This window comes from Hippoglossus stenolepis, chromosome 5, assembly GCF_022539355.2.
Source record: "Hippoglossus stenolepis isolate QCI-W04-F060 chromosome 5, HSTE1.2, whole genome shotgun sequence".
NCBI classification, from domain to species: domain Eukaryota; kingdom Metazoa; phylum Chordata; class Actinopteri; order Pleuronectiformes; family Pleuronectidae; genus Hippoglossus; species Hippoglossus stenolepis.
Genome location: NC_061487.1, coordinates 1,891,195 through 1,916,066, shown reverse-complemented (window position 1 = coordinate 1,916,066; position 24,872 = coordinate 1,891,195). Strand labels below are relative to the sequence as shown.

Genomic DNA, 24,872 nt, shown 5'->3' with positions numbered 1-24,872 from the left:
CAGAGGACCAGCTCTGTCTCTCTGTGCACTTGTCTCTTCAGTCAAGGAGAAACTAATTGGAGGGAAGAATAGAAGAAAGAAGCTGTTGGAAAACTAAACGCACCAAAACTTTACTTCTCTACAGCATGCCACAGAAAGGTAAGCTTGCTGTCTCTCTCTCTTCCTCACTCACTCTCTCTCTCTCTCTCGCTCTCTCTCTCTCTCCCTCATCTCTCTCTTATCTCTCTCTCTCTCATTAGTATATGCTCTGAGTTAAAAAGTTGCAGTTTGTTTAGTAGATAAGAACAAAATAAACAGTTGTGAGGAGAAAATATTTATCCTCTAACTTCAAGAAAAAAGAAAGAGAGAAGAACGCTTACAGAGGAGGAACGAATGAAAACATTGTTTGGAAATTAAAAAAAAACAACTGATCAATTTAACAACTTTACACAGACAAACAAGAAGAAAGGAGGAAAGAAGGGATAGGGTGACTAAAGGAAACGAGGAGGAGAGAGATATTTTTCTGATCACTTCCTCCTTGGTGGAATAAATGTTTTAAAAAGAGACAACTCAACAACTCAACTGACACAGTGAGGGAAACTAGGAAACCCTTTGGATTTCTTTTGAATTTATTTCAAGAGATTGTCCTTAAATAATTAAAATAAAACAGAACCATGATATCCAACAGCTGTATTACTGATTTAGTCACAAGGAACCTGGTGCTTGGAAAGATATTGTTTTACATTTTATTGTGAAGTTGGCCAACTCACGGTGTGTGTGTGTGTGTGTGTTCTTGTACATTTATCTTAGGGAGGAAACTTATTGACATAATGCATTTGTCAGCCCCTAACTCTTACCATCACAACTAATTACCTAACCCTAACCTAATTCTAACCCTAATCCTAAAACAAAGTCTTAACCCTCAAACAAGCCTTTGAAGGTGAGGACCAGCCAAAATGTCCTCACGTTCCAAAAATGTCCTCACTCCGTAAAGTCTATGCTCAAAAATGTCCTCACTTTCCAAAAATGTCCTCACTCCATAAAGTCTTTGCTCAAAATAGTCCTCACAAATATATAAGTACAAGTAGACACACGCGTGCGCAAACACACACACACACACACACACACACGCAACTCCGGACAAAAAAAACAGCAACAACGAACCCGTGAAGTAAAAGCCTCTTGGAGTCCAGGGAACGCGCGGTGATGTAGCAGTGATGCTGTGGATCAGAGTCTGGATCAGATCAGAGTCTGGATCAGATCAGAGTCTGGATCAGATCAGAGTCTGGATCAGATCAGAGTCTGGATCAGATCAGAGTCTGGATCAGATCAGAGTCTGGATCAGATCAGAGAGCAGACACACGGTTCAGTGTAAAACATCGAGCACCTGCTCAAGTGATTTGAGACACTTTGTAAATTATGTTTTGGGATTATGATAGAGCTGTGGATTTTATTTAAACACCCCATCATCTCAGACTTTACCCCAAAGTTGAATTGAGTCCAAAGAGATCTCTGTCATCCACCCTGAACGTGTCCCTGTTTCTCATTCCGCCAGCTCAGTTGTTTCTTCACACGCACTAGATGAGTTTCTGTAGCTCACTCTGACGGTGTGAGTAAGAACTTTAGCATCTTTTTAGAAATTGGTCATTTTCTAATGAAAAGACACTGAAGGTTTTTTTATTGCTGAAAGGTAATATCAAAGAGCCAAACTCTACAGCCTTCAAATGTAAAGCCTGTAAAGGCCTTCATATGTTTTTGCATTTCTCTAAAAAAGCGTTGAATATTGTAAATATGTAAAGAGCTAAATATCTTTAAATGACACGTAAGAGGGACTGATGAAGCTCTGAGGCTATAGATTATTTAGATGATACATAGCTCAGGCCCTCACTTTTTCTTGAAGGAGGCCCACACTAAGACCGAGGGAGCGCATTAAAGGCCCGTGCCGCGTTCGAATCACAGCGATGTGATTTCCAAATGCTTTTAAAATCATTACATTGTTTTTAGTCCTTCATCATAGAAAACGTGATTATAAATATGACATATGAATATAAGTCCGCTGTTTGGGAAGGGGTTGTCTTTTTTAAAACCCAGAGCCAACATGTACAAAGTTCGTCACAAAACTGATGATCGTCTTATAATTAATGTCTTAATTAAATCGGAGCCAATTAAGCGCATGATGGATCATCCAGAGCGTGAGCGCTGTTTGTGTCAGAGGGAGCTGCACGTGCGCCACCTGAGCCACAGGAGTTCGGAGCGTGAGATGTTCGAGTTCCTGAGTGACTTTATCATCCAGCAATCACAGCAGCTGGATTTCTCTTTACACGGGCTGGCCATTTCTTCTCTTCATATGTCACTACCACGCTTAAATACATGACACACATTACACATAACTAAGTATGTGATCTGTCGTGTTGCCTCGCCATGTGTGTAAGTGTGAGCGCAGCAGACACACTGATCCTGAACTGATCCTGAACGCGCAGTAAGAGCGGATCATAAGCATCGTGCGGGACTCAGCTCCTTCCACTATATTGTAGTGGAATGATAGTGGTATGATGATATATATAAATATATATATATAAATACATCATCTGTTCAATTGAAGAGGAGCTGATGGAGCCGCTGCAGCAGAAGTTCTCAGAGAGGTGCATTGGCGCGTCCATATTCACTGATCATGTAACGAACTTAGACACAATACAATAAATGATAATAACCTAATATTAAAAAAAACAAACATCTGGTAGGCTATAACTCTCTATACTTTATTCATACATGTAAAGCTGGGTAATTGTCATTTATTATTATTGTTTACATTTTCCATTGGTTTACCTTTTTAGAGGGAACGCGGACTACTTGTTCTCAGCGGCCTGAAGTTACCATTCTCTTAGATATTGAGAGAAAAGAGTCTATTAAGTTTCATAGAGTGTTGATATAGTTCGTCATATAAGTGTGTCGTCCAGATTCTAAGAAAATATTCAACATCCTCTTTCTGAATTAAAATTATTATTATAATTATTATTGGTGTGATTAATATGATTATTATTATTGTTGTGATTAATATGATGATTATCATTATTATTGTTGTTGTTGTGATTCTGATTCTGATTAGAGTGCTGGTGACAAGATGCTGTGGCAGGAGCTGCAGACTCCTCCAGTGTTGGGCAGCAGCTCCGTCTCTTCTCTCCTCATACAGCGCTGAATGCGGTTGAATGAAACTTGTATATTGTCATGGGCCTGTTCAACAGAACTCCTTTATGTCCGTGGCTCTGGTCAAATTGGGCTCCCCGCCGCGGTTTTGTGTCGCGGGGTTTTTTAACGAGCCGCAACTAACGAGGCAGCGACATGAAAATCCCGTGGACACACAAAGGCTGGCGGGTATTTACCGAGCAGAGCCGCGGCTCCGCTCCTCCGGCTCTTTGTCTCCTTTCACAGGCACAAGGGCGCTGAGTTACAGCGGGGACGAGGTGCCTATAGCCGGCCTGTGTGTGTGTGTGAGCCGCTTCATGTTCATTAATGCAGGTCGTTAATAACAAGGGCTCCAGAGAAGGATCCGCTTTGAAGCCTTTATAGCTTCTTTTTTTAAAACGTGAAAAGACTTTTGAGAATCCGGGTGAAGTATGACGGTCATGTGCGTTGATGTCAACACACGGTTAAAATGTGCATCTGCCCTGAATCATCCCGTCGTACATTTTTGGTGATAAATGGAGGAGCGTTCTGAATTATGAAGATGTTATTAATAATTTACTACTGTATCTCTATGATCGTATGGCAGTGTAGTGTGAACTGAACCCGGGGCACTGAATTAGCAGTACACTTGAACTGATAACATTTGTATCATTCAGTTTTACAAACAACGTGTTATTTAGTATTGACTCTGGACTTTTTCCTTTTTTTTTATCCGCTTTCCTGCTGCTTGGAGAGCTTGTGCTAATCGATATGGGCCCACATTGTTCAAAAATTAAAAATATAAATCTGGCAATATTAAATCAATACAAAAAACAATGTAAACCCGAAAACACACACAAATATTTCAAAATATTAAAAACACATACAAAATCGGCACTTAAGTTTTAGTTTTTTAAATCCTGCATCTAGACAATTGAAGCCCTGTAAATTGGCTTTGATCTATCAAAATATCAATATGAATGTGTTATTGGGTGTAAATGGATCTGTGTGAAAGAATGTGCCTGTAGCTGTGAGGTGGAATATTTGTCTGGATATCTGAATGAGCCTGAATTACATTTTGTGACAACTTTCTTTTGGTGTGTTCTGACCACGGACAATTTAAGATATGCTAGATCAAATAATTTCTCTCTCCTACTTTAGTTTTGTCCATTGCCTGACTTTCTTATAGCAAACAGCAGCTGTCCCTGAATCCTGCATCGTCTTTTTACCTCACTGGGGAGTTTCTGTTCATCACCAGTGAGCGAGGTGTTGTCAAGAAACTGTACAGTTACATAACATACCTACAATTTGTTCTGAAAATACATGCAGCTCACATAGAAAGTGTCCAGCAACAGAACAACACAAACACAAGCAGAGGCTGACAGTATAAAAATAATCAGATCTGCAGAGTAAATAAAATGTTAGACATTTCAGTCTTCAGTGAGGCACGGATTTAACATTTTGGCTACAATATCGACACTAAAGTGGCAGCTCAGTGGTCTGAATGTGAGAGCTGGACTCATAACTTTATGGACATTTGCATATATTAGCATATGAACCAATCACAGGGTGGCGTGGCATTCAGCCAGTCTGTCCAGACAGTGTCTTTGGTGTTTTTCACCTCAACATGTTTGTCTCTGATAAAAAAAACACCAAAAAATCCCACTTATTTATCTCCTTTAAATTCCTATATACACATATAAAACAATTAGTATTTTGGGGTTGTTTTTTACTCACTCCTATGAGATTAGAAGTTCAATTGTAGCTGACCTGTGTATATCTCTTCCTTTTCTCTAATCCAGCTGGGAGAGATCAGTGTGTTGTGTTGTCTATACTGCACAGAGTTTAAGTGTCGTCTCTTTTTGTACAGATTACAGAAGTCAAACAAGCTGGGAGGGTGGTGTGGCCTCCATGATGCAAAACAGTGAGTTACAACGCAAACCTCTTTGTTGATTTTATCATTAATGCATTTGATGTTATTGCATCCATAGGTGTGTGAACAATTCATTTGTCTCGTTAAAAATGTGTTTTTTAAACAAATTTTACTTTACCAGCCCACATAAAACATTCCAACGCAAAGAGCTACAACTCAAGGCCCAGGTCAAATATAATTTTCCTTAAATCAGTACAATTGATTTAATTTCTAAAGACATAACTCAATACAACATTAATACACTTTAGCTCTATTACCTATTACCTGCAGCCTGTTTTCATGACTAACCACATCTGCACTTCTGTCAAACCATTCTCTGATGTTTAATGTAAAATATCGGCCAATATTCTGCTTCGTCTTTGGTCTTAAGTCAGCTATAATGAACTTTTTTATTACAATGTATCAAATATTTTTCGCATAAGAACAGTGTGAAAGCTGCTCACTCGTAGAGCTGAAGTGACTGAGAATCATCACCTGAATTTGTAGCAGCTCCCAGAGCCCTATAGCTCTATAATGACTTTCAGATTTGAATAGATTCTCTACCTGCTCGGAAACAAACGGCTCACAGTGGAGTGTCTTACAGTTTGCCTCCACTGCCCTCAAGTGAGTTGCTTTGCATTTGCAGACAATCCACATTCACTTATGAGATGTGTTTCTGGTCTGCACATAAAAGTCTGTCGGTGTAGTGTTGTTTATTCTTAAATTTGCAGTCAGGAATTAATGTGTGAATGACGAAATATCTGTGAGAATGACTTGAGTCACCATTACAATACAAGCTGCCAGATACAAGCAAACTGAGTTGCTTTCCAACAAGTGCCACAAGGATTTATTGTTTCTGTAGAAGAGTAAAAATATGTTACCTGTCATCCTCTCATTTCATGGCTGAAGCCAATTTTTTTTGCATTTTCACATCATATTTTGGTTTGGAACGTGTGTGTAATAACTTTTATTTTGGCAGTTTTGTGTTCAATGTTTGTCAGTATAAATGATATTATTGATCAGCGGTTTGGTAGAGTGACAGCATCATGATAAAAGATGTGTGAAGGGGCAAGAAGCGTCTGGTCTGACTGCTTTTATTTCTGTTGTTTCTTTTAATGGAGAAAGTGATGTATTAAACCATATTAAACCACAAAAAGAAGTCATGATAAACTGGAATGACTGTTCGACGAGCGATGTCAAATAAATGATCTGATCTGTTGAAACACATAAAAAGTAAGGCCTGACTTATTTATCAGTTGACCAGCCTTGCACAGACATATTGGTACAGGCAGTAGTCTGCCATTATCAAAACTTTTATTTCACAGAATAAATAATGAAGAAACACATGCATATTTTATTATTAATTTATATTTACATTTGATGGTTAAACTGTAAAATATCAAGCCTCAATTTGGTCATAAGTAAATACATCTAAATCCTATCCACTAGTATCCCACACCTTTCCCAAGATTTTGCACCTGTAATTTAAACCATGAGATTTTGCCATGTCTGGCCAGTTTTGCATTGCATGTTTTTAACCCTGGCAACAAAGGCAGCCATCTCTGTCATGAGTTTAATCATTTCTTCTTTCCTACTGCGGGACAAGAGGTCCATGCCATCTGCAGTGAAGGTGTGTGTATTACTTATCTATGTGTGTCTTTGCTTGTTTCCCTGTCCTGCATCTCTCCCTTGTCCAGTATCAATCCCTGCAACACACTGCTTCCGACCCCGCGTCGACCTCACCCTGGATGTTACCAGATGATGCAGGTTCCTGTTGACAGTAACATTGGGTTAAATGTCAGACTGGGTGCTTCTATCAGACCACCTTCTCTTTAATCAGCTCTAATTCCAAAATGTGAAAGTGGAGCAGCTGGAGGGTGTTGATCAGTAACTGAGGGTGAACAGATCATTAGTGAATGAAACAGGTTCCATCAGGAAATTATTAAAACAAAAGTGGGTGCAGTCAGTCTGCAGTATAAACACAACATAAAGGAGTTTATGAAATAACAAGCAGCCATGCAGGCTATAATCAGCTGTCTATTGCTCCTCATTTTTCTTCATTTTAACCAGTTGCCACTCAGCAGAAGATCCAGACTGTGTACTGCTCAAACCATGTTGGCTGTGATCACCCTACTTGTTGTTTGACTATGAGTTTCTGTCGGTCAGGTGGGAAATCGCTGTAAGATTTCGGATGTGTGGAGTATCCATGCTTCTCTGTTTCCAAGATTTTTCCTGTAAAGTTAGAAGATGAATTAAGTCATCTGTCCCATCTTCCATTTTTCATTTTTTATTGAAAGTGCTGTCTCTGTCGATCTGCAACAAGGCTGTTTCCATCTATATTAATAATAAAAAACATTTTAATCTAATATGTGATTTAGACAAGACACATGGTGACATAATGTACAATGCAAATTGTAGTAAATATAGGTTGCAAAATTTGCTTTACAAACAAGAACAAACAGACGGCACCAGTGTCCCAGAACAAAGCCCTCCAGCAGTCTTAGTAATTATGATGGGATACAAGGAGGAAGTCATCATTATAGCCAACTGGGATTGGTCAACCAAACACTTGACTGTTCATTTCCAATTTCTGTCAACATTTGTTCCCTAACCTATTGTAACCATGGTGACTGATCTCAACTGACCTTATTGGTCACTTTAAACCAAACCCCAATGTTCCTCTTAAACTAACCAAGTCGTTTTTGTTTCTTAATCTAACCCAACAGTAAACATTGCATTGTCACATCATAAAACAGTGACTGGTAACAGCTTTAGAAGGAACTGATAGCTGATGTGATTTTGCTGACAGGGGCGTCCAATCAGAAACATGACTGTGTGTATGGCCAAACCAGGGGTTCTGTTGTTTGATGTGGGAGACTTGATGATTATAACAGTACATTGTAAAAGTGAAAATTAATTGAAGTCAGGCTCAGTGTGAATGAACTGATTTAAAGTGAAAGCTGCTGAGCTGCTCCCAGGGGTCTGTCTGCCTGCTGCGCACGTAGGTGTGTGTGTGTGTGTGTGTGTGTGTGTGTGTGTGTGTGTGTGTGTGTGTGTGTGTGTGTGTGTGTGTGTGTGTTTGTACGTGAGTGCGTGTGTGAGTGTCACAGAGGGACCTTAGCCAAATTGACTCCATATGTCTGTCTATTAATTGTGTGTCAGCAGAGGAAAGCCCGGGTGTCTTCCTCTGGGAAATGACACTGTGATTAACAATTTCTACCGCAAAACAATGGTGCCCAAAACACAAAGTGAACATGATGCAAGACAGCGTGAGGCAGAGTTAGAGGGTGAAATAATCCAGCGTCACACTCAAAGTTAACAGCAGCTTCTGCAGGGGTTGTGGCTCCCCCTATGATTTAATTACCAGAGGAGAAGTTCACAGCTATGACAGTGTCCGTAGTATTAAGGTAAACCCTCACTGATCTACTGGAATAGATGAGTTGGTGGGGTGGGTAGTGGGGGGTCAAAGGGATTCTCCCTCCTCCACCATATGTATCATAATGAATGAACAAGCAGATCCAGAACAGATTCATTTCTACTTTAGTTAAAAAACTAATGTTTTCTAAATCACAAATTTAAGAACTAATTAACAATTGTAAAGAAAATAGATAGATAGATAGATAGATAGATAGTAGATAGATAGATGAATAGATAGTAGATAGATAGATAGATAGATAGATAGATAGATAGATAGATAGATAGATAGATAGATAGATTGATTGATTGATACTGTAACTGCTGGTTGTACAGTCCAAAATTATGGGCATTATTTAAAATGATAATCCGCACATGACTTGATAAAGTTGACCGCTCATTAATGATATTGGAAAAACCCACCAACCTGAGCTGCAACTCAGGGAAAATACTGGTGAAACAGTAGCTTTTAAATTGAGACACAGATAAAGACATATTATTTTCATGAACTGGTCACTTCTGAGATTTTGGGCTATTTTGCTCTTGTAACAGATTTTTTTTCAGACTAGTGTAAATGAAACATCCCAAATACACATTTAGGCATTTGCTTCACCTTACTTTGTCTGTTTGTTTCTGTAAATGTCAAAATATTTTCTGTTTCTCTAATACTTTAAGTCAAAAATCTACTTTTAAGTAGCACTTAAATTTGCCAAACTCTTCAGTTTTATACTCTTCTAAATTCTGAAGGTTTTTACATGCATTTTCTGATTCATGGTTTCATAAAATAAGATCCTTTAGCACTAATATGTCAAACAATCATTCAATTTCTGTGCCTAAAATGTACGTGAATTTGTACATTTTTAAATCTAAAGACATCTTTTACATATTTATATATACATTTTAGAAAACTAATAGATGTAGATTTAAACTGCAGTTAATTTAGATTATTCTTAAGGCCAGGGCAGGGGCCAATAATATTACCAAGGCATTCACTCATCACGGCAAACAGCAAAAATAAATAAATAATATTTTATGTTTTACAGAAAAAAATGTGGTGGGACTCTCATATCTTTTCTGGTAAAAATAAAAGACTGTTTTGAGTGTCTGTAGTGAAACATCCTTCGATTGAAAGTAGCCCAGGGTTAGAGGAAGGGTTAAGGTTAGAGTAAGTCTCCTGCTAGTGTAAGTCAGTGTAATGTCCTCAGTCATGGAGACACAAGTGTGTGTGCGTGTGTGTGTGTGTGCCAGATATTTGTGTGATTTATTAATGTCCTGTTGAGAGGTTTATAAATCTGCAATATGCTTTCCCCCACAGGGCCATTAACAGACAATAGACAATTGATTCAGTGTAAATCCCTACTTAACCTGCACAGTGTCACAGCACAGACTGACGTCTGCTGCTGCTGCTGAGAGAAACATGGCAGAGCTGCAACATGTTGTTCAGCAGACAGAGCAAACGGGCCTGCAGCGTGATCCATTCTGCCTACGTACTTTATTTCCCTCCCTCTTAAAGCTGGAACTTGGCTGAAGTGCTTAAAGTCGGCGGTCTGCTCTTCACTGGTCAGCTGTCAGAAGTTTAGATGACACAATGTCCTGAGACGATCGTTTCTGCCATTTATCAGTGCTCTCAGGTCCCACTTCCTCTCAGGCTTGTCAGAGTGTGTGACGTCTGTGTAAGAATAATCATTTAAAGGACACTACAGAGGCAGCAAAGAGCAGAACAGTTGGTATGTGAATGTTAGTTGTAGTTACTGATAGTTCCTTTAAAAATACTATTACAGTTAAAAAATGTAAAGTAAGTTTTTATTTAGTGTTATCATTATTAATTAGCACATCATCTGCATAATGAGGAAAACCGTATGTATACCAATACATGCTGTACTGTGTATTGACTGAATGTCAGTTATTTGCCAAATCATGTGACATTATTCTGATAACCTGTACAACTCAATGTATTACCATTTTTTTTAGGTCGTAAGAAGCCAGATTATAACGTTAAATTGCTCATATCAACAAGTACTGTGATGAATCAGAGGCATTCTCTATATACAACATCTGTTTTGGAGCGTTCTTTTTTTTCTTTATATCCTCAAAGTTTTCTCCCCAACTGTACTCTGTCCTTTCATGCATGTGCCTGAACAGTGTGGCTGTTTAGTTCATTGTGTTCACACTTCTTTCGTAGTTTTCTGCTTTGAATTTAACTATTTTAAATAATTTAGCTTAGAAAACATATACTGAAACCCATGTTTCAGTATATATTAATTATATGTAAAAATTTCTGTGTGTGTAGGTCACAGTGGCGTAAACCAGCTGGGTGGTGTGTTTGTGAATGGGAGGCCTTTACCTGATTCTACCAGGCAGAAGATAGTGGAGCTGGCACACAGTGGAGCTCGACCCTGTGACATATCCAGAATTCTGCAGGTAAACTCATCAGGTTGAGTTGATTCCCTCAGCTGTGACACTAACCATGGTGAAACATAAAGTACCTGCTGAAATGGTTGTATGAACACATTAATATGGGTCAAAGGTCAGAGAAACAAATTGATTTAGTTAGGTTTAAATGTAACGGGGTCCTGTGTCCAGTTGCAATTTGTATGTCATCATTCATCAACTTACAAAGAAAAACAACTGCATGCTTTCATACGATGTATGATACATACTATGTTTTCATGTAACTCTGTGAATTGGGACAGGAACACAGGAGGATGTGGCTGCATGGTGATGTACAGCCACCAGGCTTTGCAGCAAGCATGTCGGGTGTAGATGATTGGATTGACAAATCATCTAACTTTACTGGACTGGAGACTGGAGTCCTGCTCATTCCAATGATCACCAATGGTTTCTTTAATAAGAACATTTTGGACAAACTCACGAGAGACACTGTAAGCATTTTAACTGATGCAGCAGTGAACAAGAGAGTTATTATTTTTTTATCTCACACATTCTTCTTCTTTGTCAAACCTTTGTGCCTACATACACACAATACAACCAATCCACCGACAGTTTGGTGGGGGTTGTTAATATATGGGGTAATATAGCCTCAATCAGTGTTGAGTCTTAAGTCTGGTCTAGTAAACTGTATTCTCTCTAACTTCACACTCGCAGATTATGTACATTTTCAAAGTTGTAGTCTTCAGCAGCAACAGCATCTAACTCAAATTCGATGATCATTCTTTAGACATCATTCTTTGAATAATGTGTATCTAGGCTATAATGTGTCCTGTTTTTGGTTCCAGGTGTCTAACGGCTGTGTGAGTAAGATCTTGGGCCGGTATTACGAGACCGGTTCAATCCGTCCCCGAGCGATAGGAGGAAGTAAACCCAGAGTGGCCACTCAAGAGGTGGTTGGAAAGATCGCACAGTACAAGAGAGAGTGTCCGTCCATTTTTGCTTGGGAGATCAGAGACCGACTGCTGGCAGAAGGGGTCTGCACCAACGACAATATACCCAGTGTAAGACAAGTGTGTTTAATTCCTTCAGTTTCTGTCTACCAATACCTTTTGTATCCAACAAAAAGAGATGCCCTTGTGTAATCAGACTGTGTTTATCGGTAGGTCTCATCAATAAATCGAGTGCTCAGGAACCTGACCAGTGACAAGCAGCAAATGGGCACAGTAGTGGCTGAGGGGATGTTTGATAAACTCAAGATGCTGAATGGACAAACCAACTGGGGGGGCCGCTCAGGGTGGTACGCTGGTACTACACTCACTTCTACTGGTAAGATGCTAACTCATCTGCTGTTCCTACCTTACTGCGACTACAATACTGGGCCAGGAACTGCTGAGACTCTCAGGGCCCTACTTTTACTAAAACCCAGCACACAGTCTCTGGGCTGAGAACACATTGGTGTGACTGACTAATCTTTGATGATGGTAGAGCAAACAGGGGAATACCAATCGCATGAGCAACTACTATACCCATGAAAGTAATAATATATAATAATAATATAAAATATATATGTATATATTTAAATATGTATATATAAATCATAATCCTGTTGACCCAACAGGCCTGACTCTGTTCACCCTGACGGCGTCCCGACCCTGCTCGGACACACTGCCTTCTCAGACTCATTACCTTAGCTATGATTTCAGTTAATTCCCCCCACCACCCTATTTTTCTTTTTTAAAATGTATGTTTTTATCTTTGTATTATTTTCTACAGAACCAAAACTTACAGGCTGTAGAACAGAAGGCCCCCCACACACGCACATACACACACAATTGTGATTGTCGTTTATTCACTGTTTTTTTTGTCTGTCTTGTATCATTGTTGTTGTTATTGTTGTTGTGGTTGATGTTTCATCCTCTCTGCCTTGCAATAAAAGAAAAGTAAAGAAAAGCAAAGAAAGAAACAAAGAAAGAAAAGTATTTAAACCTACAGGTAAAGGGGTCTTAACTGGTCTGTTGTTTTTTTAAGCCACCCTGGTAAACTGACAAGGCTTACTTAAGATTTTCCTTAATTTTTAACTTACTTTCTTCCAGTTTTAAATTTTTTTTTATGTTGTTACAAAATTGGGTGCTAATGTTATAATACTGAGATTGTGACATTTTGTTGACTAGACCCATCCAATTTACTCAAAATTCTGATTATATGGCAGCTTCCTTTCCTTTCTGTGTGTGTGGCTGAGGGCCCCATTTGCTGTGTGGAGTTGGCTCATATGCTGCTGCTCCTCCTCCAGCACCCTGGGATTAACAACAGTGAAACGAAGTCATGCTATACTACCACCACTGCTGCTTCCCCATCAGTGCATGTTTGTGCCTGTGTGTGTGTGTGTGTGTGTGTGTATGTAGGGGAGGGGGAGGGGGCGTCTGCTCTCATTTGTGTCTCTTTCTGCCTGACTGACTGTGACACTGAGCAATGGCTTCATTCTGTTTTGCAGGCTCTGTCTGCTGGGGATAATGAATAATTAGGCTAGCACCACAAATAACATAAGTTCCACAGGGAGCGGGAGTCAAGCTCTCATCTGCTCAGAGATCACATGTTGGAGATCTCAACTCTGTAGTGCCCTGTATCTTCCCTCATCATTAACTCACATGCATGGTTTAATTACAAGGATTTGAATATAAGATATTGCATTGCCTGATCACAGGCAGGATTTGTGTGCTCAATATACATGTTTGGGTGTGCAGCTCTTACATAGTGTCTCACTCAGTAACAAATGCAAATATTGCATTTGAAATAGATTATACAAACAAAATAAACACAAGTTTAATACGAAGGAAAAATAACATAATAGTCATCAAACCATAGAGTAGAAATTTAAAATAAAAGGAAAAAAGATACAAATGGAGTGGGTCATGCACGGTGGTGTTATCGGCCTTGTCACTAAAAACAACAGCAGCTGGAAATCAGGCTGGTGAAATATTTTGACGTTAGATAAAAGACTCGAAAATGCATTGTAGTGAAAGGCCTTTGTATCCACAAATATCAATAATTGATGATCAAATGTAATAATAATAATGATGATGGTATTCAGAGGGGAATATTCTGCATTTTATCTGATGTGTGATTTGATCACGCTATAGATTTTAGGTATAGCTTCATGGATTTCAAATATGAAACATCAAATATTATTCATTAGCATTATTTCTCTTATAATCAACACCTATATTTGATACTTTAGAGCATTTTGCTCAGACATATTTACAGACGTATCTACTTTGTTTTTCTTTCATTTTTTAATGTAAGATGTGAAAACCTCTTCAACCTGAGTGTATCTGAGTGTAATTCTGATTGTTTCGTTCTTCTTTCTTTGCTTCCTTACTTTTTCCTACAACTACTCTCTTCCTCCTGCTGTCCTCCCTCACTTCCTTCCCTCGCGCAGAGTGTCCACAGGCAGAAGGAGGGGAGAGCACCATATCAGTCAGTTCCAATGGTGAAGACTCTGAGGAGACTCAGATGAGGCTTCAACTGAAGCGAAAACTACAGAGAAACAGAACGTCTTTTACACAGGACCAGATAGAAGCACTGGAGAAAGGTAACTTCAAGTTACTGATCAGTACACCATACAACTGCACCATATACATACATACATATAGTACACTAATATACATTATGTGGCTGAAAACACTGAGCTATACAGCGTTTTTCCATATGTCAAGGGTTCGCAAACTTTTCAGCAACTAAAAATAAAGGTGCCAAAAACATCTGACACCCAAAAACCTCTGACTCCCACTATCCCAGGAGAATGATGAAGCATATTAAGGATATAAAAAAGGAAATCACCTCCATGCAAATGTCGCAGTGTTTACTGAGGTACTCTAAACTGACTTGCTGCAACTAATGCATTCACCAATCTGTAATATTTTTAGGTGTCATTTAGGGACAGAAAATCTAAAGGCTGATGACATCTGTTTATTTATTGTCATGGTTTAATTTAAATTTGATATTGTTTTTATCTTTTGTAACATTTGTGGTCAAAACACACTATTAATAATTGTTTCTAAATGTATTATCTTTCACTTTGACTCTGACCAGATTCATAACGTAACAATCAGACAACTTGGGAATGTATAAACGATGACATGACCTCTAACCCTTTTTAACAACTTTTTCCACTATGGGGATAGAAAATGAAGTTTGTCATGTTGGTTCTTAGAAAATGGTTAAAATGTCCCCGGAACAGTTGTCAAATTCTTCTATGCTAATAATCAGAAGCAAAGGCCAATGTCACCTCAGTCAGTTCTGAATTTATCCAATCAGGAATGGTACTTGTTGATGCACGAATGCCCTGGGACAGTAACAGAATCATTAGTCTGTAATATGGCAAAGCACACATTAAGCTATAATTTATAACAATTTGATCCATTTTACAAGTAATCTTGCTATGGAACAAATATATACAAATAAAAATATAAAACTGGGCTTAGGAAACGTTAGACCCCCCTACCCAACTATTGTGAAGTTCTTCAGACAGAGAGAAATCAAGAGAAAACGAAATGATTCAATGAAATATGAAATCTTTGTCATTACTGCATATCCACTTTCTTGATGCTTATCACCTGTTATTATATAATGAAAGACTGTGTTTTCCACAGAATTTGAAAGGACACACTATCCAGATGTGTTTGCTCGAGAGCGCCTTGCCAACAAAATAGACCTTCCTGAGGCAAGAATACAGGTAGGTTCTTGTATAGCGTCAGTGTTGCATTAGGGTGTGGCATCATTATTGTGTACAGAAATACACCCAGAAATTTAGCTGAAGCCAATAATATGCTTGCCGTGTGTAGGTCTGGTTTTCCAACAGACGAGCAAAGTGGAGAAGAGAAGAGAAGCTGAGAAACCAACGACGTCAGGTGTCCAACTCCTCCAGCCACATCCCCATCAGCAGCAGCTTCAACACCAGTGTTTACCAGCCTCTACCACAGCCTACTACACCAGGTACCCATGACACCACACATGTCACCCAGCATGTCACCCAGTTATGTCATAATAACTACAGCAATGCTGTTTTAATGATTAGTCAGCCAAAACCTTATGTGTCAACAGGATCTGATGAGTAACTCAATTACTAGGGTTAGGGTTAGTTACTCAATTACTCAGGAACATAAATGATGACTCTGCTCAATTTAAGAGTCAAAATGTCTTCTGTTTAAGATGCCTCTTGACATTGGCTGCAGTGGATGTTGTGGCAATAATGATTTGCTGGAAATTGAACCCTTTTCTTTCATTTCTTCTATGTACCACTCAAAATGAGTCCATGTAGTTTATCCAAAAGTATGAAAAACTAACTCATCTAATGTCTGGTCGATACGTAATCTGTTGTACCCATTCTCTGACCATACGGTTCCTGGATTTAATGTATTTTGTGCAGATGAAGTTCTTCTATGGTTGTTGAGACAATATTTTTAAACATATTCCTCATCAATTGAAAATATCATTTTCTGAATCAGATGTATTGTATCAGCTTTTGTATGAAAACATTTTAATTGATACTTTGGCCCAAATCGATCATATTATTACCCTCATGGAAAATTGTTTTGAGGTCTGGTGTTGCAGTTAAATATACCTGGACCAATGGGCAGGAGGAGCTAGGGTTCAAACGGCTGATCCAGGAACTAAAGAATAAATTCATTACCTGCTCTGCTACTTGAGGTTAAAGTCCTGAGCATCACAACTTGTGACTTGTGATAGAACGATAACGTGGAACAAATATCTCTTGTGCATAATGATTTGCTCGTACAAATACACTTTGTTCACTGAATTCCCCCCTACCTATTTCTCCAGTGTCCTTCTCATCAGGATCAGTGTTGGGAAGGCCAGATCCACTTCTGTCCAACAGCTACAGCATACCAGCTATGCCTAGCTTCAGTATGGCTGCCAGCCTGCCGATGCAAGTAAGATCAATTCACAGGACAAAACACAACTAGAATGGAACTAAGTAGAGCACATACCTCTGCTAAGGCCCGCACCAAATAGCATACACTCATGAATCAGTCCCCTAAAGATGTCCGTTTTCTTTTAATCAAGATTCAGGAATGAATCTGTGAGAAATCAATGAAAATGTGTCATGCCACTCTAACTCACAATGTTACACAAAGTAAAAAAGAAACGACTGGATCTGCCTCCTGATATGAATCAGCATCTAAATTGATTGGGTTCTTTCACGACCCATAAAGCATCCTTCCACCAAGTGTTGTGGTAATGCATCTGGTAGTTTTGGAGGAATCCTGCTAAGTAACAAACAGACCACAGTGGAGGTGGCTCAGAGAGCACCTCCAGGGGAACCAGGGAGAGGGGACTGCCACAGCTGAGATTAGTTGGCCAATTAACTCTCCCTGGATCCAAAAGGGAGAGGGAGAGACAAGAGAGACGCATGAACAAAGAGACACTGAAAGAGACCAGGCTGAGCTGAGCTGAGCTGCCACGCCGCCAGCAGGAATTACTGGCCAGTTTACGTTTAGTTTAAGTCGTGTTTGAGAAAATAAAGGATTTGAAAAGTGAGTGGTAGGAAAAGCGACAGGGAGGGGGACAGGCTTGACAGAGTTATCTGAGCTGGAGCATAATAGGAAACACAGCACTACAGGTGAACCCTTATCTGGACCAGAGTGTGGATAACCAACCTGAGCCCCGCAGGTCAGACAGGCCATGCTGGGTTCAGACAAAACGTTTGGAATGATATTCAGGTCGGGATGGTCACATTTGCTTGTCTGATTTACTTTAGTTTTACACTGCACACTTCTTTAATCATGTATCATGATATCTTTTATAACTAAAAGTTGTTGCTGTAAAACCATGGAATATTTGACACATTTAATATGTCAACATGTCTGTTGTTTTCTCCAAGACACCAGAAAGAAATCTACACTTACAAAAGGAATATTCAAAGAAACTTGTCTGTCTATTTTAAGTGATGTGCATCAGTCTTGAGATTAATTGTAAACTATAAATAACCACATACCAGCAAAAATATATAAATTGTAAAATATGATGTCGTTTAAATCCTCACACAACTTTATGATTGATGAAAACACAACTGATTATTTTGCAAACATGCCAGTAGTCAAGTGTGTGTAAGAGTGCTCTTCAGTGTGTGAAGACTCTGTTCTAACAGAGAACAAATCCCAACAAGAAAAGATTGGTGAATGGCAGTATCTTTGAGGAGGGTTTTAATAAGAATATTTCCTCTGAAGAACAGTTGGTGAATGTGGCCCATTCTTTTTACAATGGAGATGAAATATTGTTAGAAGGTTCGTCAAAACCTATTTGCAGAAATTTCCACTCCAAGTGTTGCTTTGCTTTGACCTTCTGTCCACATCATCCCAAACTAGCTCTGACAACTGCTTCCTGCAGGACAGTGTTGTCATCACTTCTGGTACATTTACATCTAGAATTAACACTGCCCTGCTGTTTCTAAGCCCTTAAAACTAAGACCGAACATACTGGTGACCCGGCTTTAGTTTAAAATCTCCAGGGTTGTTAGTCTGGAAGAATAGAAACTGAGACTTGACCTGAAACAGTGACACAGACATATTCACTTCCTGATTGGGTCTTACCAGTCACAACTTAACTACCAGTGGTGAATGCAACACAGATAATTAATTGCTGACCCTCACTAACTGTAAAAGTTCCACTTTGCCATCAGACTGAGTATAGAAGCCTAAGTTAACCATTTTCTCCATCATTAAAATTGGCCTGTTTTCTTTTAAATGATTAAGTGATCTAAACCTTTTTTAACCTTGGATAGTTTACCAATCACCGTTGCACCATTTAAGTTTATCGAATGAACTTGAACGTTTTATTAAAACCTAGTAAAATAGGGGTGTTCTAAAATTCATGTGTCCATCTTGATTTTTCCAGGCATCCAGCCAGACCTCTTATTCCTGCATGCTGCCCACCAGTCCCAGTGTAAATGGAAGAAGTTATGAGACATATACCCCTCCACACATGCAGCCACACATCAACAGCCATTCAATGACATCCTCTGCAACGTCGTCAACAGGTAAGAAGATACTGTTTGATACCATACACCCCCTCCCCTCTGTCTGTGCTATCATAGCATATCATCATATGTTGATGAGAAGAAAAAAAAGAATGATGAGAGAGGTTAGAAATGAATACAGATTTCTCTACTTTGTTTTATACACAAAAACATGATGATGATGACGATGATGTAGTCATTAAAACATGGTCTTCCTTAAGATTGACAGCTTGACCCACCTGATCTGCTTCACAAATACATTTTCCTACACACTTCAAAGATGTGGTTATTAGTATAAAGCAATCCTGACAATCTTGGATCATGATCGTGGTGGCAGCTCTTTGTAGATTATGATTACAACTAGATTGCCTACTCACATAAACTTATTGTTATTGGTAATACAGCTATCACTACAAATCTTTGTCAGACCTCTGTTAGATACTGTCTTTTCTTATGAATGTTGTAAATACTGTTATTTACTACTCTGCTACACACGCCATCTATTGCACTTCCACGTTTATCATTTTACGTACTTTTGTCGAGGGATAAAGGCAGAGAATGACTTATATTAGATTCAAATTGCTGATAAAACAAAGAATATAAACAAAATTCTATATTTTATAAATTTATAAAATGTTTATATCACTTTAAAAAATGCAATAGTCCATTGGTGAAAAACTTGATTTGAATAACAGCAGACAAATTTCTGGTGTCCACCACTATGCCGATGGAGGGGTGGGTGAAGTGTTCGAGTCCATATAAAACACTTTTGGAGTTTCAGGGGTAAACAGTGTTGCAGCCAAATCCAATCCAATTTAAGTAAATTAACTCACGATAACTCACAAGAACTCGTGAGAACTGCAGCTGTAACAAGGAGGAGGATAACAGTGGACATTTAGTCTAAAAACACGGCGTAAATGGCGGTGTAAATGACATTCAATTTGAATGTCGGGGCTTCCGGACACTTGGATGACACCACACGAGCAGTATGGAGGCATTTTATGTTTTTTTCTAAAGTATTGTTACGTTTGAAGAAGGAGTCACCATTTACTTCAATTGTGTTGAATTTGACTGCAACGCTGTTTACCCCTGAAACTCCAAAAGTGTTTTGTGGACTCAAACACTTCACCCACCCCTCCATCGACATAGTGGCGAGTAGATAATGAGTGAATTTTCATTTTTGGGTTAACTATCCCTTTAATCTCCTCCTGTTTTTGCAATAACTTAATTTGCAACTGTGTGGTCTTTGAAATTCCTTTTTGCGCTCACTAAATACACACCACAGACACTTTGTTGTCATGTCTGTTTCATGACTGTATTGTAATGCCCTTGTTATTCTCGTTTTACAAGGTCTGATTTCCCCTGGTGTCTCAGTTCCAGTCCAAGTTCCAGGAAGTGAAGCAGACATGTCACATTACTGGCCACGCCTGCAGTGATGTCCTTTCTGACAACGTCGCTGCAGTAATCATGAGCTGTCACTGCAGCAACAGGACTGTATTGGTCATCAAAGGAGGCTGCTTTATCCATAATTTACAGCTTCAATGTCAAAAAGGACCTGTCACTGACTGTAAACTGCAGCAAATGAATAAGAAGAAAGGACTCTCAGTAATGCTTGCAAGACAATATTCAAACCAAATTCTGGAGACAAGGACAGAAGGAGTACTTCTTTCACTTAAAAATGTTTAATACAACTGTTAACTTTTACAAGTTGAGCTACAACTGGTCAACGGTCTTTGGGAGAAGCGTCTCCACAGTATCTCCATCTGCTGCCATTAAGAGTCTGGTTGGTGACGACACTGGCACTGGATGATAATGAAAAGCTCCAGCCTGAGCTTTACTCAGGAAGCTCAGGAAGGTGGACCGTCCTTTACTTTAAGAATAAACTCCACACAGGAATGAACTGGTCTGTGTCCATTTGGACATTCTCTGGGACTATATTACCTCTACTTTGAGTTCCTAATTTATACCATGTTGGTGAATTTGTAGCAAACACAAAGATGATGAAAGAAATGTAAAAGGGAAGAAATTCATGAAACTTGAAACAATTGTCTGCTATGAACTTGTTTCATCAGCAGATCCCAAAAGCCCTGGCCTGGGATGTGTACAGAATTTCATAATGTTGAATCTGGTTGTATGTGTTTGGTATTGTAAAAATCCTGACTGACGGGATCTGCTAACTGGCATGGTTTTCTGAACTGAAAAATAGTTTTGGGTGGGTTTGGGGGATTTTGGGGGTGTCTCAATTTCTTTTAATTACAAAGCTCCAATGTCCTGAGATTCAACAGTGAACTAACTGTTGAATAACTGGAAAGAGAACACACACTTTGCTGGTTTATAAAAGCAGTGAACATTAGATCGTGTCTGAGATGTAAATCTGTCTCTAAAAAGTCAAAGTGTAAAGTATTTGTCTTCTCCAGTGGTCTGGAAGGGTTTCCATAATAAAATTATTTCAATTATATTCCTTGTTACTTCCGATATTGTAGCTGTTATTTTTTTTTCTTGATCCTTCCCTGCTAAACATGAATATATATTTTATATTTTACATATATTTTTAAAAGACTAATTCCTTTGTATGTGTGTGTGTGTGTGTGTGTGTGTGTGTGTGTGTGTGTGTGTGGTGTGTGTGAATTGTTGCTCAACTTAAGTGGGATGGTCTGAGGCATGAGAATGCAATTCTGAATATGAATCCCACATTTCGGGCCTGCTTCCTGTGCTCATCCCTCCCATCAATGATATACAGTCCTGAAACTTTCAAAATGTAAAATGATGAGGAAATAAGTCAAAGTGAAGCAGGGGGCAACTAGTCATTCACAATTGTCAGAGCTCCACACTAATCTGATGGTATGATCCGCCTCTCATCCTACATGATTGTGCGCGTGCATGTAAATGAGTGTGTGCAGTAAAACATGGACAGCACAGATCAATGATTGGATGAGATCAGGTACTAACATGTTTGCAAGGTCCCGCTCAGCATATCATGACTAACTGTCCCAAGTTAATTCTATTTTTCAAAAAGAAAAATCACACACAATTTAGTCTATGTAGGAAAGCAGAGAATGTGAGTGCATAGACATGATGTAGGTCAGTGGTCACCAACCTTTTTAAGCCCAGGATCCCTGACCTTGGTGAAAGGCAAGATCTACTCATTATAGCACTGAGATAAAAAGACAGCCAAGATTGAACTTCCAACTTGAAGCCTTTTATTTAGCAGCAAGATGTGCAAAGGCTCTCACTCACGTCAGACAGGGGCAGTGGATGAAATGGGAGAGCATAGAGAAAAGAAAGATCAGCTGTAAGGACCTGTGGGGAATGGAAGCTAGCAGGATTAGCTTCCTGCTTAGAGCAACCTATGACGTCCTTCCCTCACCCAAAACCTACAGCAGTGGCTGAATGAAGATCCATCCTGCCCACTATGCTCAACTCCAGCTACCCTCAGGTACATCCTCACTGGTTGTAAAATTAGTCTCTCCCAAGGTAGGTATACGTGGAGACACAACCAGGTACTCAAATGCCTTGCAGCGACAATAGAAACAAAGAGAACTGCTACAATGCCTTGCCATCTAAAACATCAAATGCAGTTCAAAGGACAACATTTGTCCATGAGGGGAAACAGGGACAGAGAGGTTCAGTCCCATCACATATTGTAACTACCACCCTTACACCAGACCTGATACTCTGGTCCAACACCCTGGGCGTCGTCTACTTCATAGAATTGACAGTATCCTGGGAGGATAATGTTGATGAAGCGAATGAGAGGAAAAGGCTGCGGTATGCAGACATGGCATTTGAGGCAGAGCAACATGGCTGGAAAACAATAGTTTGTCCTGTGGAGGTTGGCTGCAGGGGTTTCATTGCAACTTCCACCATCAGGTTGCTCAAAGATCTGGGGATCCACGGACAAGTCCTGCGCCAGACCATAAAAGAAACATCACACACTGCACATTGCACACTGGATAAGATCCCAACTGGGCCCCAAGATGCACTTGATGACACTAAGGTGCTAAGGGAAGTTATGTCCCTAACATCTGCTGGTGGCCGATAACACCTGCTAACATCTACTGGTAGTTGGTAACTTAATTTCTGCAGAAGACCTTCAAACGTACAAGCGATATTCAACATCTTGTCCTATATTCTAAATGAAAAGAATTATGCTAATTGAATTACATGAAATGCTTTGGTCCAACTTTCAAATTGATGCAACCAAGAAAACAAAGTACTAGCATATCAAACAGGCCATAGCTGTCTTGCTTAAAGAATCTTACACCATAGCTTCAATTCTAAGTTTCATTATTAAATTTAATTACAACACAAAAAAGGCATATGGCCTATTTTCCATTTGTATAAGGAAATAATAGTAGACAACAAAGAAAAAAAATATCAACACACTTGCATTGTGAAGTGCCATTAACTGTCAATGTTTATCCACTAAAGATTAATGCAAGTTACTACGTTTCCATTAGCATTTTAGAAAGTAGAACTCTAATGTTCACTAACAAAATCCTCAGTCAGTGCAATTAAGCAGTTAAGTGCAGTTGTATGTCCCAGCTTATGCAGCATCACTTTTGACAATGCCACAATGCCATCTGAAGGCAAAACTGTTGCAGTCATGTTACTCACTCAAGTCAGTTTGATGGCTGTGACTGAATACTGTCTTTGAGTGCTTTGTAGTTCGTAGCTCAACTACAGACTAAGGCAATCTGTGAAGTGTCAGTAAGCTCCTGTATGTCATCGGTGAAAACGCCATATTAAAGAGGTAAGTGGATCCAATGTAGGCGCTCACTCTTAGTGCACATGCAATGAGGAGAGGAAACCTCTCTGTGCTGACATGTCCCCAAAGGTCACTGTCCCTTGATCTGGCTTTCAGGTCTATGTAATTTAGCAAATCAACCATCTCCATGTCATCTCTACTTCGCTAAGCAAATACTTGCTGGAATTTGGCTGCTACCTGTTCTATATCAATAGGCAGGAATGCGTTTGAGACGAATGCAGCAATATCTTCCATGACGTCTAACTCTATGCTAATTGAGCTCTGTTGCCACTTTGTCCAGGTGACAACAGCACTGCTCAGGGTGAAAAGCATTCTTGTTTTGTGACATTTTCTCAAGGTGGGAAAAGTGTGTCATCCTCCCGTTCTTTAGACGTGTGGTGCAAACACCAAGCTTGGCCTTGAACACATTCACTACACTTACCATGTGGGGCAGGTGTCTGTCTTTTCCCTGGAGCTTGTGTTGAGTGCGTTCAGTTTTGCCATTAGGTTTGTCAGAAAACCCAGGTCCAATAGCCACGCATCATCTGATAGTTCCTCATGCTCCTCGTCCCTTGTCAACAGAAAAGTCTTTATCTCAGGCAGCAAGTCAACAAATCGCTGCAGCACTTTGCTGTGACTCAACCACCGGACATCAGCATGGAGAAGCAGGTCTCCATAAGGGGCATCGTGCTCATCCAATAACACTTTAAACAAGCTGTGCTGAAGCACTTTTGCTCGTATCAAGTTTATCAGTTTGACCACTAGTGTCATAACATGCAAAAAGTCCATGACCTCCTAAGCCAAGGCCTGCTGATGAATCACACAGTGATAATTCAGTAAGTCTGGAAAATCAGGGTCATTACTGCACAGTGCTATAAAACCAGCGCAAAGTCATTGCCGGGGCCCCATCAGTGGTAATTACCACCAGTGTCACACCTTGTTAAAGCCCTATGAGACAAATTGTGATTTGTGAATATGGGCTATACAAATAAAATTTGATTGATTGATTGATAAAGAGTGAGGAAGTCCTCCTTTTTTTGTAGAATCCTGTAAAGCCATTCTGACAAATACAACTGCTGTGTTTTGTCCATTAAATCCAGAGATTCATCGAACTGTCGTGAAAAATATTCACAGAGTGACATGTCCTTTAACCCGTGTCGATCCACGTCCTCTGATAGTGACTCGACCCTCCCTGTCACTGTTTCGTTGTACACCACGGAGTGCATTTTGATGTC

At 39.5% G+C, this 24,872-nt stretch overlaps 1 protein-coding gene across 2 annotated transcripts; it reads left to right on the top strand.

Annotated features, from left to right (window-relative positions):
* LOC118109025 (paired box protein Pax-6) lies at positions 1–21,363 on the top strand. Of its 2 annotated transcripts, XM_035155811.1 has the most exons (12): positions 1–138; positions 5,012–5,065; positions 6,660–6,683; positions 10,758–10,888; positions 11,704–11,919; positions 12,022–12,184; positions 14,295–14,447; positions 15,508–15,590; positions 15,700–15,850; positions 16,697–16,806; positions 18,770–18,911; positions 20,241–21,363. In XM_035155811.1, exons 1-12 carry the CDS (start codon positions 126–128, stop codon positions 20,324–20,326), a joined length of 1,326 nt encoding a protein of 441 aa, XP_035011702.1. In that variant the 5' UTR covers positions 1–125; the 3' UTR covers positions 20,327–21,363. The 2 variants fall into 2 exon arrangements, with proteins under 2 accessions (XP_035011702.1, XP_035011703.1); XM_035155812.1 differs by lacking the exon at positions 6,660–6,683.
* The last annotated feature ends 3,509 nt before the right edge of the window (positions 21,364–24,872 follow it).